The 22,127-nt window shown below is 40.2% G+C and overlaps 1 protein-coding gene across 3 annotated transcripts in view; it reads left to right on the top strand.

Moving 5' to 3' along the window:
• CA7 (carbonic anhydrase 7) overlaps positions 1-14,378 on the top strand; it is a 50,171-nt gene extending 35,793 nt beyond the window's left edge. For 2 of the 3 annotated variants that reach the window (XM_030582295.1, XM_030582293.1), the window contains one exon: positions 8,414-14,378. In XM_030582295.1, the coding sequence (XP_030438155.1) occupies positions 8,414-10,074 (1,661 nt within the window). In that variant the 3' untranslated portion in view covers positions 10,075-14,378. Of the gene's footprint in view, positions 1-211; positions 342-8,413 lie in introns of those variants that run through there. The other variant, XM_030582294.1, reaches the window with a different exon arrangement.
• Positions 14,379-22,127: the final 7,749 nt, after the last annotated feature.

Here is a 22,127-nt window from a genome sequence, read left to right as displayed (position 1 = left end):
TTCTCCCCTCGGGAGGTGCCTCCAGTAGACACGTTTTCCATCGGACCGCCATGTCGAAAAGGGACCCTGGCGGTGCCAGTCAGCACTGCTGACGGGGCTGTTAAAAGTCCGGTTGGCGCAGAGCTTGCAGGCTCCCCAGCTGGCTCTACGCGGCTCCCGGGGAGTGGCTGGCATCTCCCTCTGGCTCCTAGGTGTAGGGGCAGTCACAGGGGCTCTGTGCGCTGCCCCCGCCCTGAGTGCTGGCTCCACAGCTCCTATTGGCTGTGATCAATGGGAGCTCCAGGGCCAGTGCACCCAGCCGCCTGGGAGCCAAACGGGCCGCTTCCCCGTGAGCGCTTGAGGTAAGTGCCACCTGGAGGATCCTGCATTCCAACCCCAATCCCTGGCCCCAGCCCCCCCAGCATCCCAACCACCTTTCCCAACGTGGAGCTCCCTCACCCCATCATTTCTGACCCCACCCTGGAGCCCACATCCTCAGCCGGAGCCCTCACCCCATAGTGTAGTCATACAGCACAGAACCAGACTGCAGCTTTACTTTTCAAAGGGAGTCTTTAGAATCAGTGAGGTGCTCAAGACAAGTTCTGTGTGGCAAGCTGCAGTGTGAGGTCTGATAGCACCACATGCCATTAAGAGGAGTCATGTAGATGTGGGCAGTAGATAAATGAACAAGGAGGGATAGCTTAGTGGTTTGATCATTGGCCTGCTAAACCAAGGGTTGTGAGTTCAGCCCTTGAGGGGGATCTAGGGCAAAAATCAGTACTTGGTCTTGCTAGTGAAGGTAGCGGGGCTGGACTTAATGACCTTTCAGGGTCCCTTCCTGTTCTATGAGGTAGGTATATCTCCATATGTTGATGAAAGCAAAAATATGAGTTATTCATAGGGTTCATATTGCTTCATGGCAATAGGCCGCTCCTGTTGATGTAGGAAGAGTGATATTAGAGCTGTTTGGAACACTTTAGATGACTTTTTGTCAGAATATGCTGGGTTGTCAAAACTGAAATGTTTTATGGAGAGACACTCAATTCATTGAAGTTCTCACCAGGAAGGTTTCTGAAGTCCACTGTGAACTCCAGACATAGAGGTTAATCGAAAACCTGACCTTTTTGAGTGGAAAACAGACACTTTGACACAAATCCCTTTCACAAAAAATATTTGAAGGGTTTTGTTTTCACTTCACTGTGGAATGAAAACAAATTTGAAACCTCAGAAGTTGTTGCAAAACAAAATTGTTGTCCTCCATCCAGCTCTAAGTGGTAAATTTAAGTAAATTACTTGCTAGGTCTTGAAAGAAATTCACAAAGAGTGTTCACACTAAGACTATGTTACTGCTGTCGGGATAACTTGTGTCACTCAGAGTGTGTGGGGAAAAAACACACCCCTGACCAAACTAAGTTACACCAACAGATGTGCTGATGTGGACGGTGCTATGTTGGTGGGAGGCACTCTCTTGCTGACATAGCTGCTGAATTGGCATGGAGCAGCTACACTTGAGATCTTACAGCGCTGCAGTTGCATCGGTACATCTGTGCCACTATAAGCTCTCTAGTGTAGAAATGGCTTAACAGAAGCCTAAATAATGGTTAGCTCTATCTGAGGTCTTTGCTAGGATGCTTCAAAATAGAATTTTCCTGGCCATATGGCTTCTCTCTACTTCCATAACTCTGCAGTGCCCTGAGCAGAGCCGAAGCATGCACTTTGTACCCCAAGGATGGTACAGAGGGGGTTATGGCAACAGCGATGTGGCAGATGACACAGGGTAACAAATTACCTATGAGCAACACAAGCTGTTGGCAAAGCAGGAATCAACATATATGTTGATGTTGGGTCCTGTTCACATTTTTTTTTAAAGGGGGCACCAGTGTAACTACATCAACATAATTACACTTTTACAGATCCTTAATATTGATGCATGCGCTGATGTAAATCAGGGTTTACACTAATGCAACTTAGGCTTTATCTTCATTGCAGACTTGGGTCCAGCCACAGGTTTTTCCTAGGACATGCTCTGTATTCACCTATTTACGTGCTCATACAACCACCATGTCCTAAGGCATAAGGCACACCTGGAGTTAGATTATCCTACATATTACTAACTAATTAACTAAGGTAGTTACAGTGAAAATGTGCAACCATAGCCAGTCACAAATATCAAGACCTGATGGTCCTCCACTCCCTTTCCACAAACCACACCCACCCCACCTTCCCCCTCCCAGAACCAATTTCTGTGTTACTATCTTGTCATAACCCCGTGCTCTGACTCCTGACTGGAAGTTGCTTATATGCCTCTGCTAAACATCCTCAGTCCCACATGGCCTGTCTGCATGCAGTTTCTCCAGCCTCATCCAGTGCCAATTATTGGATATAGCAGCAGAGTGCCTGGTAAATACAGATACTAGTGTGCAGCTTTAGGCCAAAGCAAGCAAAAAGCACTGTTTTAATTCTTCAAAGAAGAATGTCAAACTGTAAGATGGTATATCTCAGCACCTGCAGTCTGAACACAGGATCATATGGACTGGACAGCAGTGCAAGGAGAAGATAAAGGGGCTGAAGGTGAGGCACTGAAGATTATGGATAAAAATCCCAAATCTGGAGATGGCTGCTCCAACAATCTCTGTATTGTGATATTCAGAACGTGATTCTGTTTGTCATGGCACCTTGAGCAAAGACCTCCATTTCAGCATGGATTCATCTGTGGATGACAAGACATAGCCATGCAAACCTCAGGACTTTGCTGTTCTCTTCTGAACCAGGATGTTTTCAGATTAATGATGCCACTAACTGTTCAGGCATTCCATCTCATAGACTCATAAACTCATAGACTGAAGATCAGAAAGGACCATTATGATCATCTAGTCTGACCTCCTGCACAATGCAGGCCACAGAATCTCACCCACCCACTCCTGTAACAAGCCCTTAACCTATGTCTGAGTTACTCCTCAAATCATGGTTTAAAGACCTCAAGGTGCAGAGAATCCTCCAGCAAGTGACCTGTGCCCCACGCTGCAGAGAAAGGCGAAAAACCTTCAGGGCCTCTGCCAATCTTCCCTGGAGGAAAATTCCTTCCCGAACCCAAATATGGTGATCAGCTAAACCCTGAGCATGTGGGCAAGACTCACCAGCCAGCACCCAGGAAATAATTCTCTGTAGTAACTCAGATCCCACCCCATCTAACATCCCATCACAGACCACTGGGCATATTTACCTGCTAATAATCAAAGATCAGTTAATTGCCAAAATTAGGCTATTCCATCATACCACGCCCTCCATAACCTTATCAAGCTTAGTCTTGAAGCCAGATATGTTTTTTGCCCCCACTACTCCCCTTGGAAGGCTGTTCCAGAACTTCACTCCTCTAATGGTTAGAAACCATCATCTTATTTCAAGTCTAAACTTCCTAGTGTCACGTTTATATCCATTTGTTCTTGTGTCCACATTGGTACTAAGCTTAAATAATTCCTCTCCCTCCCTGATATTTATCCCTCTGATATATTGATAAAGAGCAATCATATCTCCCCTCAGCCTTCTTTTGGTTAGGCTAAACAAGCCAAGCTCTTTGAGTCTCCTTTCACAAGACAGGTTTTCCATTCCTCGGATCATCCTAGTAGCCCTTCTCTGTACCTGTTCCAGTTTGAATTCATCCTTCCTAAACATGGGAGACCAGAACTGCACACAGTATTCCTGATGAGGGCTCATCAGTATTCCTGATGAGTACCTGCTATAACGGTACTAACACCTCCTTATCTTTACTGGAAGTACCTCACCTGATACATCCCAAGACCGCATTAGCTTTTTTAACAGCCGTATCACATTGGTGACTCATAGTCATCCTGTGATCAACCAGTACTCCTCCTCTGTTACTTCCAACTGATGTGTCCCCAATTTAGAACCAAAATTCTTGTTATTAATCCCTCAATGCATGACCTTGCAGTTTTCACTATTAAATTTCATCCTATTACTATTATTCCAGTTTACAAGTAAAGGGTTAAAATCAATGTGCATTTTATGTAACAACCTGGTATATGGATTGTGCCATCTCTTTTTTAGACCCAAAGTCCAGAGTTTGGTCTGGAGACCAGAGGCCTAGCAAATAGTGATTAGCTAAGAGAAACCTGGGGTAAACAGATAATCTTGTTTTGCTAAAATAGGCCTGGTCAGCAAATTGCCAGGTGTTGGAGCTAAGGACTAAATAATTGTCTTATTCAAAGTTGCAAATTGAACAAAGGATCCCTGTTCCTATTGTGTCAGTCTCTTCTGTAGGGAATATTCTTCCCACAGATCCAACCTTGAGTTTGTAAAAATTAGCACTTCAGTATAAGAGATGGCATCCTTCTATCTCCCTTCCCAGGGACCGTGCCCTACCTTAAGACCTAAAGGAGACAATCTGTATTGTTATATACTTTCACTGTTTCTTTGCTTTAACCCCTAGGAATGTACCTGTTGGACAATCAAAGGACTTGCTCCCTTCCTATGGACCCAATCAGAATTCAATTTATATATTTTATACTAATAACATTTTATCGAAGTATTAATTAAATGTTAACTTGCTAACTTGAGACCATGCTTTCTTGTCTTGCTGCAAAACCTGTCCTGGGGTGTGGAACTGCCTACCCCATCACTTTCCCCCGCACATGGAAAATCTATATATTCTATTGTAATCAATTGATTGACAGTGTCTCTGAGCCTAATAAGTCAGGTGACACTCCACCAGCGCTGTGTGTAATAAACTCCTATGCTTGACCTCTACATGGTGTGGATTTATGTCCTTCAACAAGGTCATCCAGATCTTCCTGTAGGACATCCTGGTCCTTCTCTGTGTTAGCAATACCTCCTAGCTTTGTGTCATCCACAAACTTCATTAGCACATTCCCACTTTTTGTGCCAAGGTCAGTAATAAAAAGATTAAATAAGATTGGTCCCAAAACCGATCCCTGAGGAACTCCACTGGTAACCTCCTTCCAGCCTGACAGTTCACCTTTCAGTATGACCCGTTGTAGTCTCCCCTTTAACCAGTTCCTTATCTCCACCTTTCAATTTTCATATTGATCCTCATCTTTTCCAATCTCTAGTCATGAACATCTGTGAACCTGAGGCAGAAAGTTTGGCTAAGGTAAAATATGTATTGGTTGAGTAGTACAGTAGGGCTCTAATATAACAAAAGAGACATTCAGTAGAAGGGATGCTTCATAAGCATTCTATCTCACATACACCATAAAGCCCTACTTACAGTAAAGAAACACATTTTTGCTGAATGCATACTTGATATGAAACTATCAGCTGAACTTAAGAACTGTTGCAGGGATCTACCTAACGTTTAATAGCTCAGAGTTTGAGTACTTAAATAGGTAAGAACCACTCTAATGACTAGTATAGCTTTGCAAAACAAGGGTTATTGAATTCAAATAAGTTTATCTTTGGTAGGACAACTCCAGGCAAATTGGCATAATTAATTTACTCTACTCAATTGTAAATTTACTAAGGATAGACACACATGGAATTATAAAAGTGTCTCTTGGTGTGATGGGGGGGTTTGCACACAGACATGGGCGGTGGGTGAATGCATCCCTGGGGGAGGCTAGCTCCTAGCCCCTTCCCCTCAGCCCTGCCCTTTCCCCCCTGCCCCATTGGAGTCCAGAGCACCCTACACACACACACAACTGCTGGCCCCCCACATGACTCCAGCCCCACCACGCTGGGTGAGTGGCATGGTCCCTCAGCCACAGAAGGGAACAGCTGGCAGGAGGGCGCTTGGGGGTAGAGCATGGATGGGGCCAGGCCAGGTAGTTTGGGGAGGCACAGCCTTCCCCTGCCAATGATCCTTCCACTGATGCATGCAGGGTCACAATGCTGAAAATAGACAAAGCTGCTAATTGCCTGAGTTACAACTCTTGGTTGGAGTGCTGGAGGTAGAAATGCCTGTGTGAAATCTACAACAGTCGACTAGTCAATCAACTCTTGGAGCAGTTGAACTGGGATAGATGGACCTGAGAGATTTTGTGTTTTGTTTTGTTTTTTAACTACTATTTTTAATTAAACCTGTTGAAAGCAAGTCCAGTAAAAATACTGTTTAAAAGTGGATCCAGTTGAGAAAGCCTTGAATGAACTAATGCTCCCCCGGTGGAAGACGTTGGCTTTGGTGGGAATCTTTAACTAAATATCATCAGTGTAGAAAAGGGCTTTGCTGTTTTCCCATCTTCTGTTCTTGATGATGAGTGGGATTTTCTGTCATTCATCAAAAGATGTACTAGGAGGATTATCCTGAGTCTGTGTTGCTGACTTCTCTGCCAGAGAAGCCACCACACTGTAAAATCCCAACCTCTCTTAATGACCACTTGGAAGATGGGATGGTCCTTTAGGTGATCTGCCTCAATGGCATATATCAATGTCATGTTGTTTTAAAAAAATACACTCAACACTATGTGGGAATATCAGTAGTGTAATTGAAAGTGCTTGAATGCTCTTTCAATTTAAAGAGACAAGGTGGGTGAGGTGATAGCTTTTATTGGACCAACTTCACTGTCATAGTGCTATGATATTACTTTGTTCTCCATGTAATGATGTTTTGCCCCAGGGGTTTAAACCCAGCTCTGATTAAGCAAGTGCAACTACCATTGTGTTGCATCTGCTTCTTTTAGGCAGAGAACAAAACTTAGCCCTGTAGTAAGAAGTGTACAACTATATCCGTATGTGCTTTCAGGCTAAATTTTGCCCCCTCCCTCTGAAGGGCAGACAAGTGCTCTTTTACAATGTGATGGTGAGTTTTGTAGTAGCAAAGAGTTTTTTCAGAATTAGTCCATACGTTATAGTCCAGTGGTCATATTCAGAGTGATCCAGGTGGAACTGGAGATCTCAGTCTTAAGACTGAAAATTCCTCTGTATAAAGCATCAAGCAGATCTGAGATGAAAGGATCAGATCCCAAGAGTCTTTTATACAGTTTTCAAGCAGCCTCTTAACCATATAGTCCTGGGTGAACAATAGGCTTTTGATGTAACTTTCAGTTTCCCAAACATCACCAGTTTGTTTACCACAAACTTTAAAAAAGACATGTAGACAATGACATAATTTCACCCAAGATTCATCTAAATGTTAATATTCCCTTTTGATCTCTGAATCAGTAGCTACAGTAGTAGACAAGAACTGTTTGTTTGCATGGCTAACATCTAACAAGATATAACTAAACACATACAATTAGTATTACCTCTGATTCTCTAACAATAAAGGTTTGCATTTCAAACTAGCCTATCTAAGATGGAATGGCCCTAATTACCATTTACATATATTTCTAGCATGTCTGTAAAGGTTGAATCTGGGTCATTTAGCCTGTGAGCTGCTTAAACTTTTCTTCCAATGTGCCACTACAGGTATCTAACACCTACTTTGGTATAGGGAACACTGAGATGGTGGCAGCTTATCTAGATTGTCAGGAATGCCTCTGAATGTCTGCTGCTGTAAGGCCAGTGCATCCTCTTGTTGGTCGCAGATCCACTTACAGATGAGCACTCTAATGTGTTTGACTAATTGTGGGTGGTTGCTGGCACCCTTGAATGCAATTCAAGATTCTGCAGCCGGCGTGTGTGTGTGTGTGTGTGTGTGTGTGTTTGATTTTTTGTGGGAGTGCATACATACTATGTCATGCCATTGTGAAATTACTTGACACGAAGGAGCAGGACTCACTGTATAGCAAATTTAGACCTGGATATGACTATCCACAGCAGCTTTCTGTTCTAGGAGCTATGCTAAATGACTGTTTGGCAGGGCTTGCTTTCTCTGGGCACTTACTATGTGGGTGTCTTGGACTAAATAATACATAATGAATACTTAGTAGCTTAGTCATCATTCTGATGCTTGTTTTTTCTTATCAGGTGAACAGGGGGAGAGAATTATTTCTAGGCCTTGCATGGGATAGCTAACATACTGCAGTGATCAGATAACTTTCTCTCTGTATTGTCTAAATGTTGTTCCTTTCACTCAAATATCACTATCTTGATTTGAGTCCCAGTACATGAAAGCACTGAAGAATGGGCTTAAAGTTAGACACATGCTTAACTGCTTGTTCTGCTTCTTTTCACCTGTAGGCTATCACAATGAGTTATTGAAGCCTGCATTTCTCACCTGTCTTGCAGTTCCGTATTTTAATCTTGCTGTGATTAATGCGAAAAATAGTTTTTGACTATTTGAGGTGTGATAAACTTACCCTACCTGGTCCAGAGTGATAATTATAAAAGAGACACACTTAGGCTCTTATATTCCATGGACTTACAAGCAAGTGATGGAAGAGCCAGTGCTGATATAACACTCTTGTCCTTCAATAGCGTGTTAAAAATTCAGCTATTTTCTTCAAGCTCTAGGGAGTACATGTAAAACATTTGTGTGTGGCTTCTAATTTTTTACTTCTTCTTTATTTTTAACTCCTAGGTCTTCAAAAAATTTGCTTTGCTGAAAGAATCACTCTACAAAGAGTTCATCTTATGATGTCCAGTACTGTATCCTCCAGGATTTTAAGTTCTGCAAGAAACAGTATCATTGTTTTGCAAGGAAAAGGATGTTTGTACTCAAGATATATCCCAAACAGAAACCAGATGAAATGGAAATGTGGATTTGCCAAAGGGCCTCTTTCCCCTTTTGTGCTGAGCTGGAGCATCAACAATGTCTTCACTTTAAAAAAAGCATTCAGACATACTTCAACTGAAGAAGAAGACTTCAGTCTTCAGTTGACGTCATCACAAATAAATGATATACTAAAAGCAGATGAATTTTCTCATAAAATTCACGACTTTGATGGTAAAAATGCAAATTCTGTGCTGAAATTTGAGAGTAACCAGCTGGCTGCCAACACACCGAATGAAGATCATAGAAGTGCAGCCATATGCTTGCAGACCAAAGGGATGATGTTTGGGGTCTTTGATGGTCATGCAGGTTATGCATGTGCTCAGTCGGTAAGTCAGAGACTGTTGTATTATATAGCTGTCTCTCTCATGTCTCAACAAACGCTGGAAGAGATTGAGTTTGCCATGGAACGCATGAAACCAGTTCTGCCAATTCTGCAGTGGTACAAGCATCCAAATGACGTGTACCGAGAAGTAGCCTCACTGTACTTAGATCACCTCAGAGTTTATTGGCAGGAACTATTGAACCCAGATATAGAACTGGGATTCAGTGTAGAAGAAGCCTTGATATATGCATTCAAAAGGTTAGATTCAGATATATCACTGGAAGCTCAGGCTCCCCTAGAAAATGAAATGATGAGAAACACTGCCCTTCAAGTAGCTTTCTCTGGGGCAACAGCCTGTGTGGCTCACATTGATAGTGTTCACTTACACATTGCAAATGCTGGGGATTGCAGGGCAATCCTAGGGGTTCAAGAAGAAGATGGAATGTGGTCTGCACTCTCTCTTACTCGAGACCACAATGCTTTCAATGAAGCAGAAATCAGAAGGTTAAAGGGAGAACATCCTAAGTCTGAGGAGGAAACTGTAATCATAAATAACAGGTTGCTGGGGATTCTTATGCCCTCCAGAGCTTTCGGAGATGTCAGATTCAAATGGAGTAAAGAACTGCAACACAGTATTCTGGAGAATGGTTGTGATGTTGAGGCTTTAAATATTTATCAGTATGCTCCTCCCAATTACTATACGCCTCCCTATTTGATTGCAGAGCCTGAAGTCACCTACCATAAACTAAGATGTCAAGATAAATTTCTAGTTATTGCTTCAGATGGACTGTGGGACATGCTGAACAATGAGGATGTCATAAAACTTGTTGCAGAACACCTAGCACAAGCTAATATGCAGAAACCAAGGATGACTCTTCAGAAACCAGCCAGCTTGGGTTACATGCAAAGTCTGCTGCGTCATAGAAAAGCCAGAGGTGTTGGCTCATATGACCAGAATATAGCCACTCACCTTATAAGGCACGCAATTGGAAATAATGAATATGGAGAGATAGACCAAGAGAGACTTGCTGCAATGTTGACTTTGCCTGAAGATCTAGCAAGGATGTATAGAGATGACATCACTGTTACTGTGGTATATTTTAATTCAGATACAATTGACAGCTACTACAAAGAAAATGAATAGGAGTTGCATTAATATTGTACCATATAATGGCCAATTCTGATACTGGGGACCATTAATGTTTACTTCCACTAATAGTCAAGCCATTACAAATGCTATTGTCTGCAAGTCCCCCGTTCTTTAGTACTGAATAGCCATGAGCTCTTTTGGAAATAATTTTCTAGAACAACTAATTTGTAAGATTTCTCTGGGCTCCCAGTTTTGTGCTGATTGAAGTAAAATATGCTGCTTGCAGTTCAGCAGAATGTGAGTGGAGGCAGGAATGAAAGACAGTGAGCCTACTCCTTGTCCCATTGACACCAACGGCAAAACTCCTGAAGTGAACAAAAAGCAGACAAATATACTAGTTTAGATCAAACTTGTCAGTGATGAGTAGTACTTGTAAAAGAACCAAGAGCAAAAGGAGCCATTGTTCAAAGGCCTCATGTAAGGTAGGGTGGCCTCCTCTCAAAGTATAGTAGTCAAAATCTAGGACTGTGTACTAGGAATGGACACTAGGTTGTATCAGATACTTGAAACTGACTCCCTTAAACTAAAGTGTTGCCTTTTATGCTTGGAAATTAATTTAAAACCAGACTGTAACTTGGATTTTGGGACTGCCAGACTACTTTTTGCTAGTCATATTTTATGCCTATTGTAAGGAAACCATACCTTTTTTCAAGACTGGCTGACTTTAAAGTGCGAAACTGAATAGAAAGGGCATGTGTGCGAACACGTGTAACAATCCACAGCTCCAGCACACTTTAAAATAGTTTACAATCTTTTCTTTAGGAATATTATATATTTCTAATTTAATGAGTTTTTACTGCACCAACAGTACTTGACTGGATTATTTTCTTACGCATATTGTTTGACTTACTAAAAATCAATTTTATATTAGAAACTGCTGGTTTAGTGCACAATATTTCATAGATCAATCTGTGAAATTGCAACTTAGATATTGTCCATTTATGGATTTGGAATTAATAAGTGCATCTGAAACTTAAATGTAGGCGTTGGAAACGATACCGCATTTACTTTTTCTTTAAAAAATAGAATTGACGACAATACTGGCATTTTACCAAAGAGAACTTCATTCTTGTTTTTTCTACTCCTCTCGCTTTTAGGACATGAACTGCTTATGCCCATGTGTACAATGCTGTTTAAATGCTCTTGATTACTATTCAGATCCTTATTTCCTTGGTGAATTTTTCTTTTTACATTTAAAAACACTTGTGTTTAAGTTGTACTAAAAGAATCAACATTGTATAGCTTTCTTTTATACTCCACCTTCTAGAATACCCTATTTAAAACTTGAAACTAGCTTTCCTTTTTTACAATCTGGCCTGCACAGTGGTGTAGTGACTTTTTTTTGTTATGTATTGGCATAATTGCTGCCTTCAGGAATGTGCATACTGTAGTTCTGGGAACAGAGGCCTCTGTTTTACTGTGTTTGCTACCAGGAAAGTACCTACGCATGTGTTACAGAGCTAGTAATATGTGGAGCTGCACCCCCCCCCCGCACTCCATTTTTAAAAAAGGGTGGCTTTTTTCATAATTTTTTTGCATGTTAGAGTGTTAAAGATATCTACAGTTCAGAGAATATTTCTCCTCCTAGTAACTGTAAAGTAGATTAAAATCTTGGGCCTAAATTAGTAGCATTTGTGTCATGTGGCATTTCCAAAAAAAACCCAATCCATTTATTCATCAGTATAAACCATCTATTAATGGTTTGTAGAGCATTTTAATAAGATCTCACATTAAAGTTACCTAGGAAACTGTACAAACTGTTAAAAATTCTAATATTTGTGATTAATTGTAGGCAGATTTGGGACAATCAAGTGTATGTATTTTGATGTTGCATTAACAATTATTGCATCCCAGGTTGCAACCGTCACAGCTTTCTCTCCATATTATCTAAATGTTCTTTTCCCTCAGATATGACTGTCTTGATTTATGGGTCCCAGTACCTGAAAGCACTTAAGCATGGGCTTAAAATTACATATATGCTTAACTGCTTTGCATAATAAGGGATGCTTTCCTGAATCGGGATCCTAGCACCATATAAGTAACATACCTTTAAAGTACTTTGTTTAGCAAATATCAGAGCAGAAAAGGTAATTTAACTTTGAGGCAGCTGGCATTTTTTCTATATTGCTAGTCAAATGTGGCTTTTCTGTGGTTAATGTATACAGCAGAAAGAATGGCTGAAGGAAGAAGACTTGAGTCTTGGATTGGTGGTGGAGGCTGAACGAAAACAATGCATGTGTTTGTCAGGGGTGGGGGAATGTTATAGGGGATATTGAAGTTTTGGTCTCTCATAGTCTCATTTAGTCTTAATCCATCCCTACCTGTTCGGGTGGCACTGGGCTCACTGACTTCTCTCATTTGGAAGAAGAGGAGAGAGAATATGGAGGAGGAATTGTAGGTTGCAAAGCTAAGGAGGACACTATCTCAGAGCAAGTTTTTTGAGAGCCCTCCCCAAACCTCTAGTTCCCATTTAGCCTTAATCTCTCTGAGTGGTTTAAGTGGGATATCTTTTCCCATGTGCCTACACTTGGTTTTTTGAAAGTGTCTATGCATGAGCAGCTGTATGGTTTCGTTATTTACGTCAGTCAGACAGTAGCCATAAAAACAGTGCTGTAAAGGAGTGTATATCTAGACTACTACTTACTCGATGAGGGCACTATATCAGTAGTGATGTGGCTACGAGAACAAAGACTCTGATAGAGTAGATAAAATGAAAACTTTATCTATATATATTAAAGCAATCAATATGCTCAGTAAAATACTTAGAGGTAATGCAAGCCTTTATCTGTTAAAGTACAGTGTTGCAAATCTAAGTACTTTTTAAGGTATAGTTAAAATGACTTAGGCTTTAATTTTGTGAATATTATATAATTAATGTGGTCATGGATTTTGTTGTGCAAAAATTGAAGTGTGTGTGCAACGAGTGAGCTAAATGGTCTAATGTGTTACTACTAGATATGCAAATATAACTTTTTTAAAACAAATTGATGATTATTGTTTTGGGGATTGCAGTCACATCTGACACTGGAAATGGTACTAGCTCTAATTTCATGCCAGTATGTGCCTGATTTAACTTGTAACACTGTAATTATTGTTCCTTGGAAAATGGTGACATTAAAGCAAGTGCTTAGTGTTCAATTTACTGACAAATAGTGGTGTTTAGCTGCACGCTTTCTTGCATTTTGCTGGAAACCAATGGTGGCCAATTCCTGTTAGTGATTAATTTGATAGCAAAACTCCCATCAACTTCATAACTTATCTTTGTAACTTCACAAACATGTTGAATAGGCATTAATGTGTGCAGTATGCAGTGCTCTGAAGTTGTGGTAACATGCTTCTATGCTAAACTAATTTAAATGAAGTTAACATGTTGATCGTATCACAGTTACAGGATGACTTGATAGTTAAGTTTAGCTGTGTAAACCTTGCTGTATCAGAAATATCTACTGTAGCTTTACTGACAGTTTAATTGGCTTAGTTTGAGTCAACTCTATGCCTGGAAATTCAACATTTTTCACTTTAACAATATTTTTTATAATATCAAGTCAAGATGTAGTAATAAAACTACCCATTGCCTATGGAACTTGTTTTTTGCATACCCACCTAATGTGCCTCTTAAATCTAAAGAAAACAATCTTAGTTGAAACACTGGTATACATACTCATCCCTTCCAAGGAAATGTGTTTATGTAAACCTAACTTTATCTTGGATTTGAACTATAGTTTTCTGGCATTATTTTGAAACTTATTTACAATATGCAAAAATATTTGTTTTTGTTGAGTGTTTAAGAATGCTTTTCTCTCTGTACTTATGACTTATTTGTATTTAAGTTTTCAAAACTTCATAGGGTTTATTGATTTTTCTAACTTTGTAAATATTGAAGTGAATTAATATTTTGTAAATAAAATATGCACTCTACACTTGTGTGAAATTGATTTCAAAATGCCACTTTAATAGCCAGACCTTATTTGTCTTGGGAGGGCTAAGGTGGGTGTGAGAGCTAGGCTAGGGCTAGTGTACACTGAAAACTTAAATCAGTAAAGCTGTCTCAGGGTGTAAAAAATCCACAGCCGTGAGAGAGCTAGGTATGTCAAGCTAACCCCTGGTATATACAGTGCTAGGTCAACTGGAGAACTTTTCCATCACCCTAGTTATCACCATTGGGGAGGTGGATTACCTCTCTGATGGGAGAATCCCTGCCATCAGCATAGGTAGTGTCTACACTGAAGGGTTGCTGCTGTAGTATTTTAATTGTAGATATACCCTTAGGGCTTGGCTACATTTGTGAGTTAAAGTGCATTAAAGCAGCCCCGGGTGCCCTAGCTCACTACCCATACACACTGGCAAGGCACGTAGAGGGCTCTGACTCCAGGGCTAGAGCGCTCCTGGTACTCCACCTCAGCGAGAAGATTAACACTTGGCGTGCATTGGCTGAAACACCTGGGTGTCAGTGTGAGCGAGTTGTTGCATTACTGCGCTCTGATCTGCCTCCAGAAATGTCCCATAATCCCCTTAAGTCAAGTGGCCACTCTTGTCGTTGTTTTGGAATCACTGCAGGCATGCCAATATGCCCTTTTGAAAGCTCTGTTTCTGACAGTCGGCATGCTTATCTGCTCTTAAGACAAAGTAACCGTTACTGTGGAATGCTGTGTGTGAGAGAGGGAGGCAGGGTGTGGGGGTGTGAGTAGGGTCTGTTGCTGTCTGAACTTACAAGACAGCATGCTGACATGCTCTCAGTCCCCCTCAAAACCCACACTCTCTCCCCACACATACACACACACGCCCTGTCACACTCCACCCCACCCCCCTCATTTGAAAAGCATGTTGCAGCCACTTGCATGCCTGGATAGCTACCACATGCTCTGCTCTCTTGCCATTACAAGAGCTGCTAATGTGGCCATGCCAGTGCGCTTGCAGCTGTCAGTGTGAACAGATTGCAGCGCTTTCCCTATTGCGCTCTACGAAGGCTGGTTTAATTCAAAGCACTCTACATCTGCAAGTGTAGCAATGCCCTTAGTGTACTGTCCTCTAGGGTGGGGCCAAGATCAAAATACCACCTTCGCTGATGTCGTCAGCCACTCTTCTGGGTTGCTGAATGTGAAGGTTAGAAATAGTTAATCTTCCTGGGTATATTTTATTGCATCTTACTTATCTACTTCAAAGTTCTAAATTTCTACTTGTGTTGCATTTTCTTTAATGGAGTGGCAGGAAAATTAGAAAGTAGTTCCAAGATCTGATTTTTGAGAACATCTGATACCATGTAATAAAAGTTTCTAATTAAGCTGAAAATGGTCCTCGGAGTCTAAACAGTGTAAATGAATATTTATACTAGAGGGTGGATTAATTTAAATCAAGGTGATTTTAAAATCAGCAATTTAAATCAAGTGGAAAGCCTTTTTCATTTGTACTTCAGGTGTATTCTCATTGGCTGATATAACTATTAAAACATGTTGATTTACAACTAAATAGAACCTTTACACTGGACTTGATACACTTTTTGTTACCTGAGAGGGTAAACTAAAGCTATATCATTACTTTAATGTGTATAGTTAATTATTTTCAAATTCTTATTAACTGTACATTTTTAGTATGTTTAGAACATGGTGAATAATAAACTGCTTATTTAGTAAACTAATGTGCTCATGATTGGTGAAGAGCTGCCTTAGAATGGTAACTGGAATGTAATTAAACATAATTTTTTATTAAAACAGCCTTAAATGTTTTTTATGTATATAAACTTCTCTTATCAAAACATGTTTCACATTCACAACTAAATGATGCATTTAAACAGAAGAATTAGTGAGTCATGGAATTAAACTGATTATTTCAGATCAGCCTGAGACAATTTTCAGATATGCCTAAGTGAAAGTGCCTGGAGCTAAAGTTCCTACTTGCCTAAGTTTCATGAAAATGAGACAGTCTCCTAAGTTATTTAGGCTGTCCTACAGATTTTTAAAACTAGTAGATCTCATTCCCTTCCTCCTCCATTTTTATTCATAGACTGGAAAAGAAAGACAAGTTTTCCTGCTCTTTTCAACTCCCAAGCAGTTTCTCAACTTTGAATGAATTCATCCAAATAAAGAAAATATTCTTTCTTTGTCTGCAGAAGAGGCTACTGCTGTCAAAAGCTGGTTTAGCACTTTAACAAATTCTGGTTCCAGGTGCTCAGCTAGTGCCTTCCACCAGTTCGGTGGTGTGACTTTCTTTAAAACACTACCAACAAACATGTAGTGCTTGAATGGTTCCTCTTAGGCCGTGTCTATACTATCATTATCTACAAAACTTAGGTCGCTCAGGGGTATGAGAAAACACCCCCCAAGCAATGTAAGTTACACCAACAGACAGTGTGGACAGCGCTATGTCATTCCTGCCGACGTAGCTACTGCCTCTTGTTGGGGGTGATTGATGTGAGAGCTCTCTCGCCTCGGCTGTGCAGGGGATTTTACAGCGGTACAGCTGCATCGATACAGTTGTGCTGTTGTAAGGTTTCTAGTGTAGACATAGCCTTTAGCTGCAATAGTTCCATCTATTGTCATGATTTTCTTCACAAATTGTCATTAGAATTGGCCAGTTCTTAATAGCTCAAAACAGCCAACCAGTGAATTCCATCGTACATCTTGCAGGAGCATTAAGTTTGGATCCTCCTGTTATCTTCAGTGCAGCTGAAACAATATAACTTTTGTTGAAATTGCAAAATACTTACTTAATGCTTTTTTTTTATTCCAGGAGTTGCACTTAAGGAAAAAGTCTTTGGTTAAAAGAGGTGTAAAACCATGTAAGTTTCAAGTTCCCTTTATTATCTTCTAGATTTTTTTTAATTTTTGCTGTGTTTGCAACGTTGTCTGTGACAAAGCTACGTACTTGAATTTTTGTTCAGTTTGTTATAGATCTTACTGCTATTCTGGTGTATAGGCATTTCCAGATGTATCAGTTCCTGTAAAAGACAACTGCATCTTGTGTTATCACACTGGCACATATTACTGGATCATTATGTACATTGCTGGATACCATGTATGAGATGGAAATTGAGTATTAACACATTTCCCCTCAAGTTTTTGCAATCTGAGTTTTGATGGATGGAACAATGTCTGCTCTGCTGAATGGAGAGTAGCCTGGGTCATAAGGATTGGTCCATGACAATGAAATGTTTATTTTGAACAAGGTGAAAGGGAGACTGCTTGGTTTATTTATTCAACAATCTTTTAATCTGTGGAGTTGTTCTGGAATTTGCAGGTCCTAATTACCAACTCATCCATGGTTTTACTGGATGATGAAACTTTTTTTGTTTTGATACTGGTAACTTACTGTCATTTAGAGAGGTGAGGTGAGTGAGGTAGTATCTTTTATTGGACAAACATCTGTTAGTGACAAGCTTTTGAGCCACACAGAGCTCTTCTTCAAGTCACACCTAAAATGCAAGGTGTAACAAGCTTGTTTAGAATAAGGAGTTAGAATACTACTAAGGGACCATTCAAAGCAGAGTGGCCAGTTAACACCTCTGCAATCATAGTTTAGTAACATCACTGCCAGTGGTGCTGGTAGCAGGAGTCTGCAGTTGTAGATGTCGCAGATGATGGATATTCATTATCCTGTAGCCTAAGATGGAGCCTGAAACATAATGTTAAAACAAAAACAACCAAAAAAACCCACCTCACTCTCTGAATATTACTCATTGCACTGCCTTGGAAAAAAAAATTGTAAATGATACAATCTCATACGTCAGATGTTTGTAGCACTGTTTAAATGATATGAATTTATTCTAAACCCATTTTATAGGGAAAATAATGCATTTTAGGGATTATTTAAACCCCCATCTCTAGAAACATATCAAACAAGTTGAAAAAATCCTACTTTTAAAATTTTTAACTTACAAATGTCTAATAAAACTGTATTCTTAAACAGGACATCTTCACCTAGGATGTTTGATTATATTGAGCAATAAAAATTTGTAGAAGTAAATGTAATTGATAAACTCCCCCACAACAAACCAGTTATATTTTGAACATACACACTTTGAAATTCATAAGTAATCAGGGATTCTGGAACAATGTACATGCTGAGAGCCATGGAAGCAAACTGTAAACCCTGTACATGATGGAAACCATTTTAAGGTAGAGGGTATGGTAACACCCCTAATTCCAGCACCTGTGTAAGTAGTCCACCCAAAACATACTAGCATAGTAAGACATAATGGTAGACAGTCCAAAAGAATGGTGCAAAAAATAAGTGCCACTTGATCAAGCTTGTTCAGATGTCTACATAATCTTCAGTCATTACCTTCTGAGGAGCCTTTTTCATAATGTAGTTCTGTCATTCTGACAATCTGGCCTTACATTTATTTGTTGCACTGTTTACATATGGCATGTTCCTTTTTACCCAGAGGTACAGGAATTTCTTGAAAATATTCCCAAATAGGTTCTCTTCTACAACCTGCCATCATGGCAGTTTTTCCTCCAATCTCCAGGTCTTGAAGTCAACACTAAAGGCAGCACTCTGAAGAATATTGTCCCTTCTTCACACAGTGTCGCTTTGATACTGGTGTTGCTCCTTTCTGGTTGTACACTCTGCTCTTTCTCCCTTGTTACCTAACTTCCCTACCCCCTGAAAAATGAACTAACAAGTCCAAGACTTCTTCTCATATAACCCCCATGCCTTTTCTACTATAGAGATTATTTGTTCAGAGACAAAGAGGGAGGCAGTTGAGAAATTTAATGAGTTTGGTTGTTTGTATCTCAATTTCTGTGTACACCTGAAAGGAGACAGAGCATGGCCATTTGCTTTAAGTGCCCATACCATCCAGAAGCAAGGTCTAGAAGTTACTAGTAAAATCACTGTGTTTCCATGACCTGGAGAGCAAGTTTGCATGGTGAGTGGAGATATAAACAGTCAGTCATAATTTGAGAACTGAGTACATCAGAGGTCAGGCAGGGAGAAACTATAGAATAGCAATATGAGAGCGCCCAGGTGGCCTCCATGCATGATCCTGCTGATGTCTTCTGGAGTTAGAGACCAGGTGCAAAGACCTGTGATGACTTTGCCAGTAGCACAGCCCCTGGGTCCCCCACAGGATCAAGCCCTTCATACAGTATATGTGTTGTGCTCTATTTATAAAGCTTGACCTCAAAAGTTAGGGGAAAATCATCTCTTCTTCATATAGAAGAGCAGCCTTTAATGCAAAGTTTTTGATAGAAGCTCATGGACATACTTATTTACATGTGTTTAGAGATAATAGATTTTGTATTAAATTCAGATTTAATTTTGTTTTTAAGAAACTTTACATAACAATCAATTCAATCTAAATTAAAAAAAAATCAGTTTTTGTCCATCCCGTTGTACTATTCTCTCACTGTGGAAGTCTGGTTTTACAAAACAAAACAAAACCACCTTCTGTCTGATTTTTAATGGAGTAGCCAGCAGAGGGAGTACAAGTTTACCAATTAGCGTCTCCAGGTAGTGCTGCAGTGAACATGCCAGGGGAGTAAATACAGCTCAGCACCAGTGGTGGCCTTACCTGGGGAAGACTGCAAGAACACAGATAAGTGTGTCTCCTGAAGAAAAAGGTGGAGGGGATGTGAAGAAGTGTCCTTAACTGTAGGAAAAACTAAATTTCCTCTTCTGTAGCCTTTGAAAGGGGTAGTATTGTAATTCAGGCACTTACTTTTCACTGTAGTATAGTAGGGGTTCAAAACCTACTGTGTTTTTCCTGCTTATCCTTGAATAGTATATGTAATGCAGCTGAATATTGGGGTGATAACACTGAATGTGCTTTTGCTAGTCTTTTGAATTCATTAATTAGTTTTGTTTCACATATTATTCTGAGCTAGTGGAGGCTTCTCCTGGATGCTGCTGTTAAACTGGCAATACCCTGTCCACTATTGTACAAATTTACTGTCACTTAAAAGTGCAGATCTATGGAAGTGTGATGGGGGTATCGAGGGAGGAAGTGGGATGTTGTGGAAGTGGCCTGAGAAGAAGGTTCTTCTGCTTCTTCATTTTGAAACATTGGGATTGCAGTTGTGAATGCAAAACAACCCAGAATAAAATTATTCCTAGTCCTCAGGCTGTTTCTTACATACAGGTTTTACTTTTTTCCATCATTTTCCAAATGTAAATAGTAAACGAAACCATCAATAGCAAACAACCATCAAATGCACAAACTCTGATGTACAAAATAAATGTAAGAATCATAAGCCTTAAAGGTACCATAGAGAGAATAGGGAAGAATATGCACAAATGACTTGACAAAAGATATGAGATTAGTATCATAAACCGGGGTCATAGTGATCCTTTGTTGCTTTTAGCCTTAAACGGGGTGATGCTAAACACCTGCAGTTTCCAGTAAGCTGAAATGGGAGTTGTGGGTACTTAGCATCTCTTGGGAGCGAGCCTGAGTGGGCCCTTCTGCTGTTTGTTTGTCTTCCAGCTTTTAGTCAAATGCAGTGAGATTGTATGGGTCTCCCAATCTGTCAACCCTGGAATGCAGATTTTTGCCAGCAATTCTGAGACACTGAAACATGGTATTTTTGTCATGAAAAAGTGATACAGAAAGACTCCTTTTCTGTGTGTGTTAATAAAAATTTACATGTGTGGTTAAGGCTTTTTTATTGGTACATTTACAAATATTTAAGCAGGTGCTCAGCTGCAGCTAAACAGTCATTAAAATAGCTTTCACAAAATGCTGAAATTAAGTATTCTAGTAAGCATATAAAAATGAGAAACTTCTCTTGAAATGAGTTTATCTGTGGCACAATGTAAAGTGTAAAACTAGCAAGCTTGCACCACCTGGAAGATCAAGGAGTAGGAGTTCACTTAACTCTCAATATCCAATTCCTGATACATGAACTCTAGGTACTATGCTATGTTCCTGGGGTGGCGGAAGGAGAAAGATAGAATATGCAGTTCTCATATCCCTTTCTTTTTATTTGACAATTCTGTCTGTAAATCTCTTTCCTCCAGGGCTGCCACGGGGAAGAATATTGATATAAACTTCAGTGAATCTGTTTTTCTTTCTCCTAGAAGAGTGTCCCACAGTCATAGTTGTATAGAATTAACTACTGAGCCACAACTGAGGAACGACAATAAGCAAGATTGTGCATATGAGCACAAGTTGTTTCAAAATAGCTGATTGGAGTAATGGGGGTAGGGGGAGATGGTGAGAGAAAGGATTCCTATTGAAATTAAATAAAAATAAAACTAGTCTATATTTTCTGGAACAACTCTTATCTTCACAAGAGGAAACAACACCTACTTCTGTCTTCTGCTGGAATTGACTTCTCTAAAGTAAAGCAAAGAGAGTAGCAAGGAGAAATGTGGTCCATACTATTGGATGAGAAATGCATGATATGCCTGAAGAGCTCAAGGCATACAAACAATCGGTGGGAAGGTAACCAGCCCATGGTGCATGTTCTGAATAGAGCGGTTATACATGCCATATATAGAGAGAAAGTTTAGTTTTAGTTTTGCTAAATGTTTAAATGCATGTAGTGCTCTTGAAAGGTGTTAGACTGGTCACCCTGGAGACTAGAAGCCCTCTGTCCACAGCATGGGGATAGCCTGTGCTATCATTACTCATTCTTTGTCCTTACCCTGCCTAGGTGTCCTTGCTGCGCCTGGAGAGATATCACCTCTAGAATAGAGTGAGTGGGCTAATAAAGACTGTGCTTGCTGCTTTGGTTTCTCTGCTCTGTCTCTTTCTCTGCTCTGTCTCAGCGCAGACTCGAAGAGTCCTGTTGTGGTGGTTTTGTGATCAGCTGTCCACTACAAACTGAGGTGAGGCCACCACACTCATTGCACCCAGAGTACATAATACCCATCAGAAATGAACAGTTGCTGTCGTCTATACACTGAGATGGATTTGAAGTTGTGGCAGAAGCAGAATGTTTTATATTCCGCTACCAAGCCCTTGATCGCTCGCTCCCTTTTTATTTTGTTACAAGTGCTGTAGATTAATCTTTGCTGAAACAACTTTTATAGCTTTTCAATGGCTTTTTTATCACCTCCATTTTCTGCCCCTTCATCATGTTTTTCTGTGTGACAGAGCTTCTTTG

Source organism: Gopherus evgoodei, chromosome 12 (genome assembly GCF_007399415.2).
Source record: "Gopherus evgoodei ecotype Sinaloan lineage chromosome 12, rGopEvg1_v1.p, whole genome shotgun sequence".
Classification (NCBI taxonomy): domain Eukaryota; kingdom Metazoa; phylum Chordata; order Testudines; family Testudinidae; genus Gopherus; species Gopherus evgoodei.
This window is presented reverse-complemented; position numbering and strand designations above follow the sequence as displayed.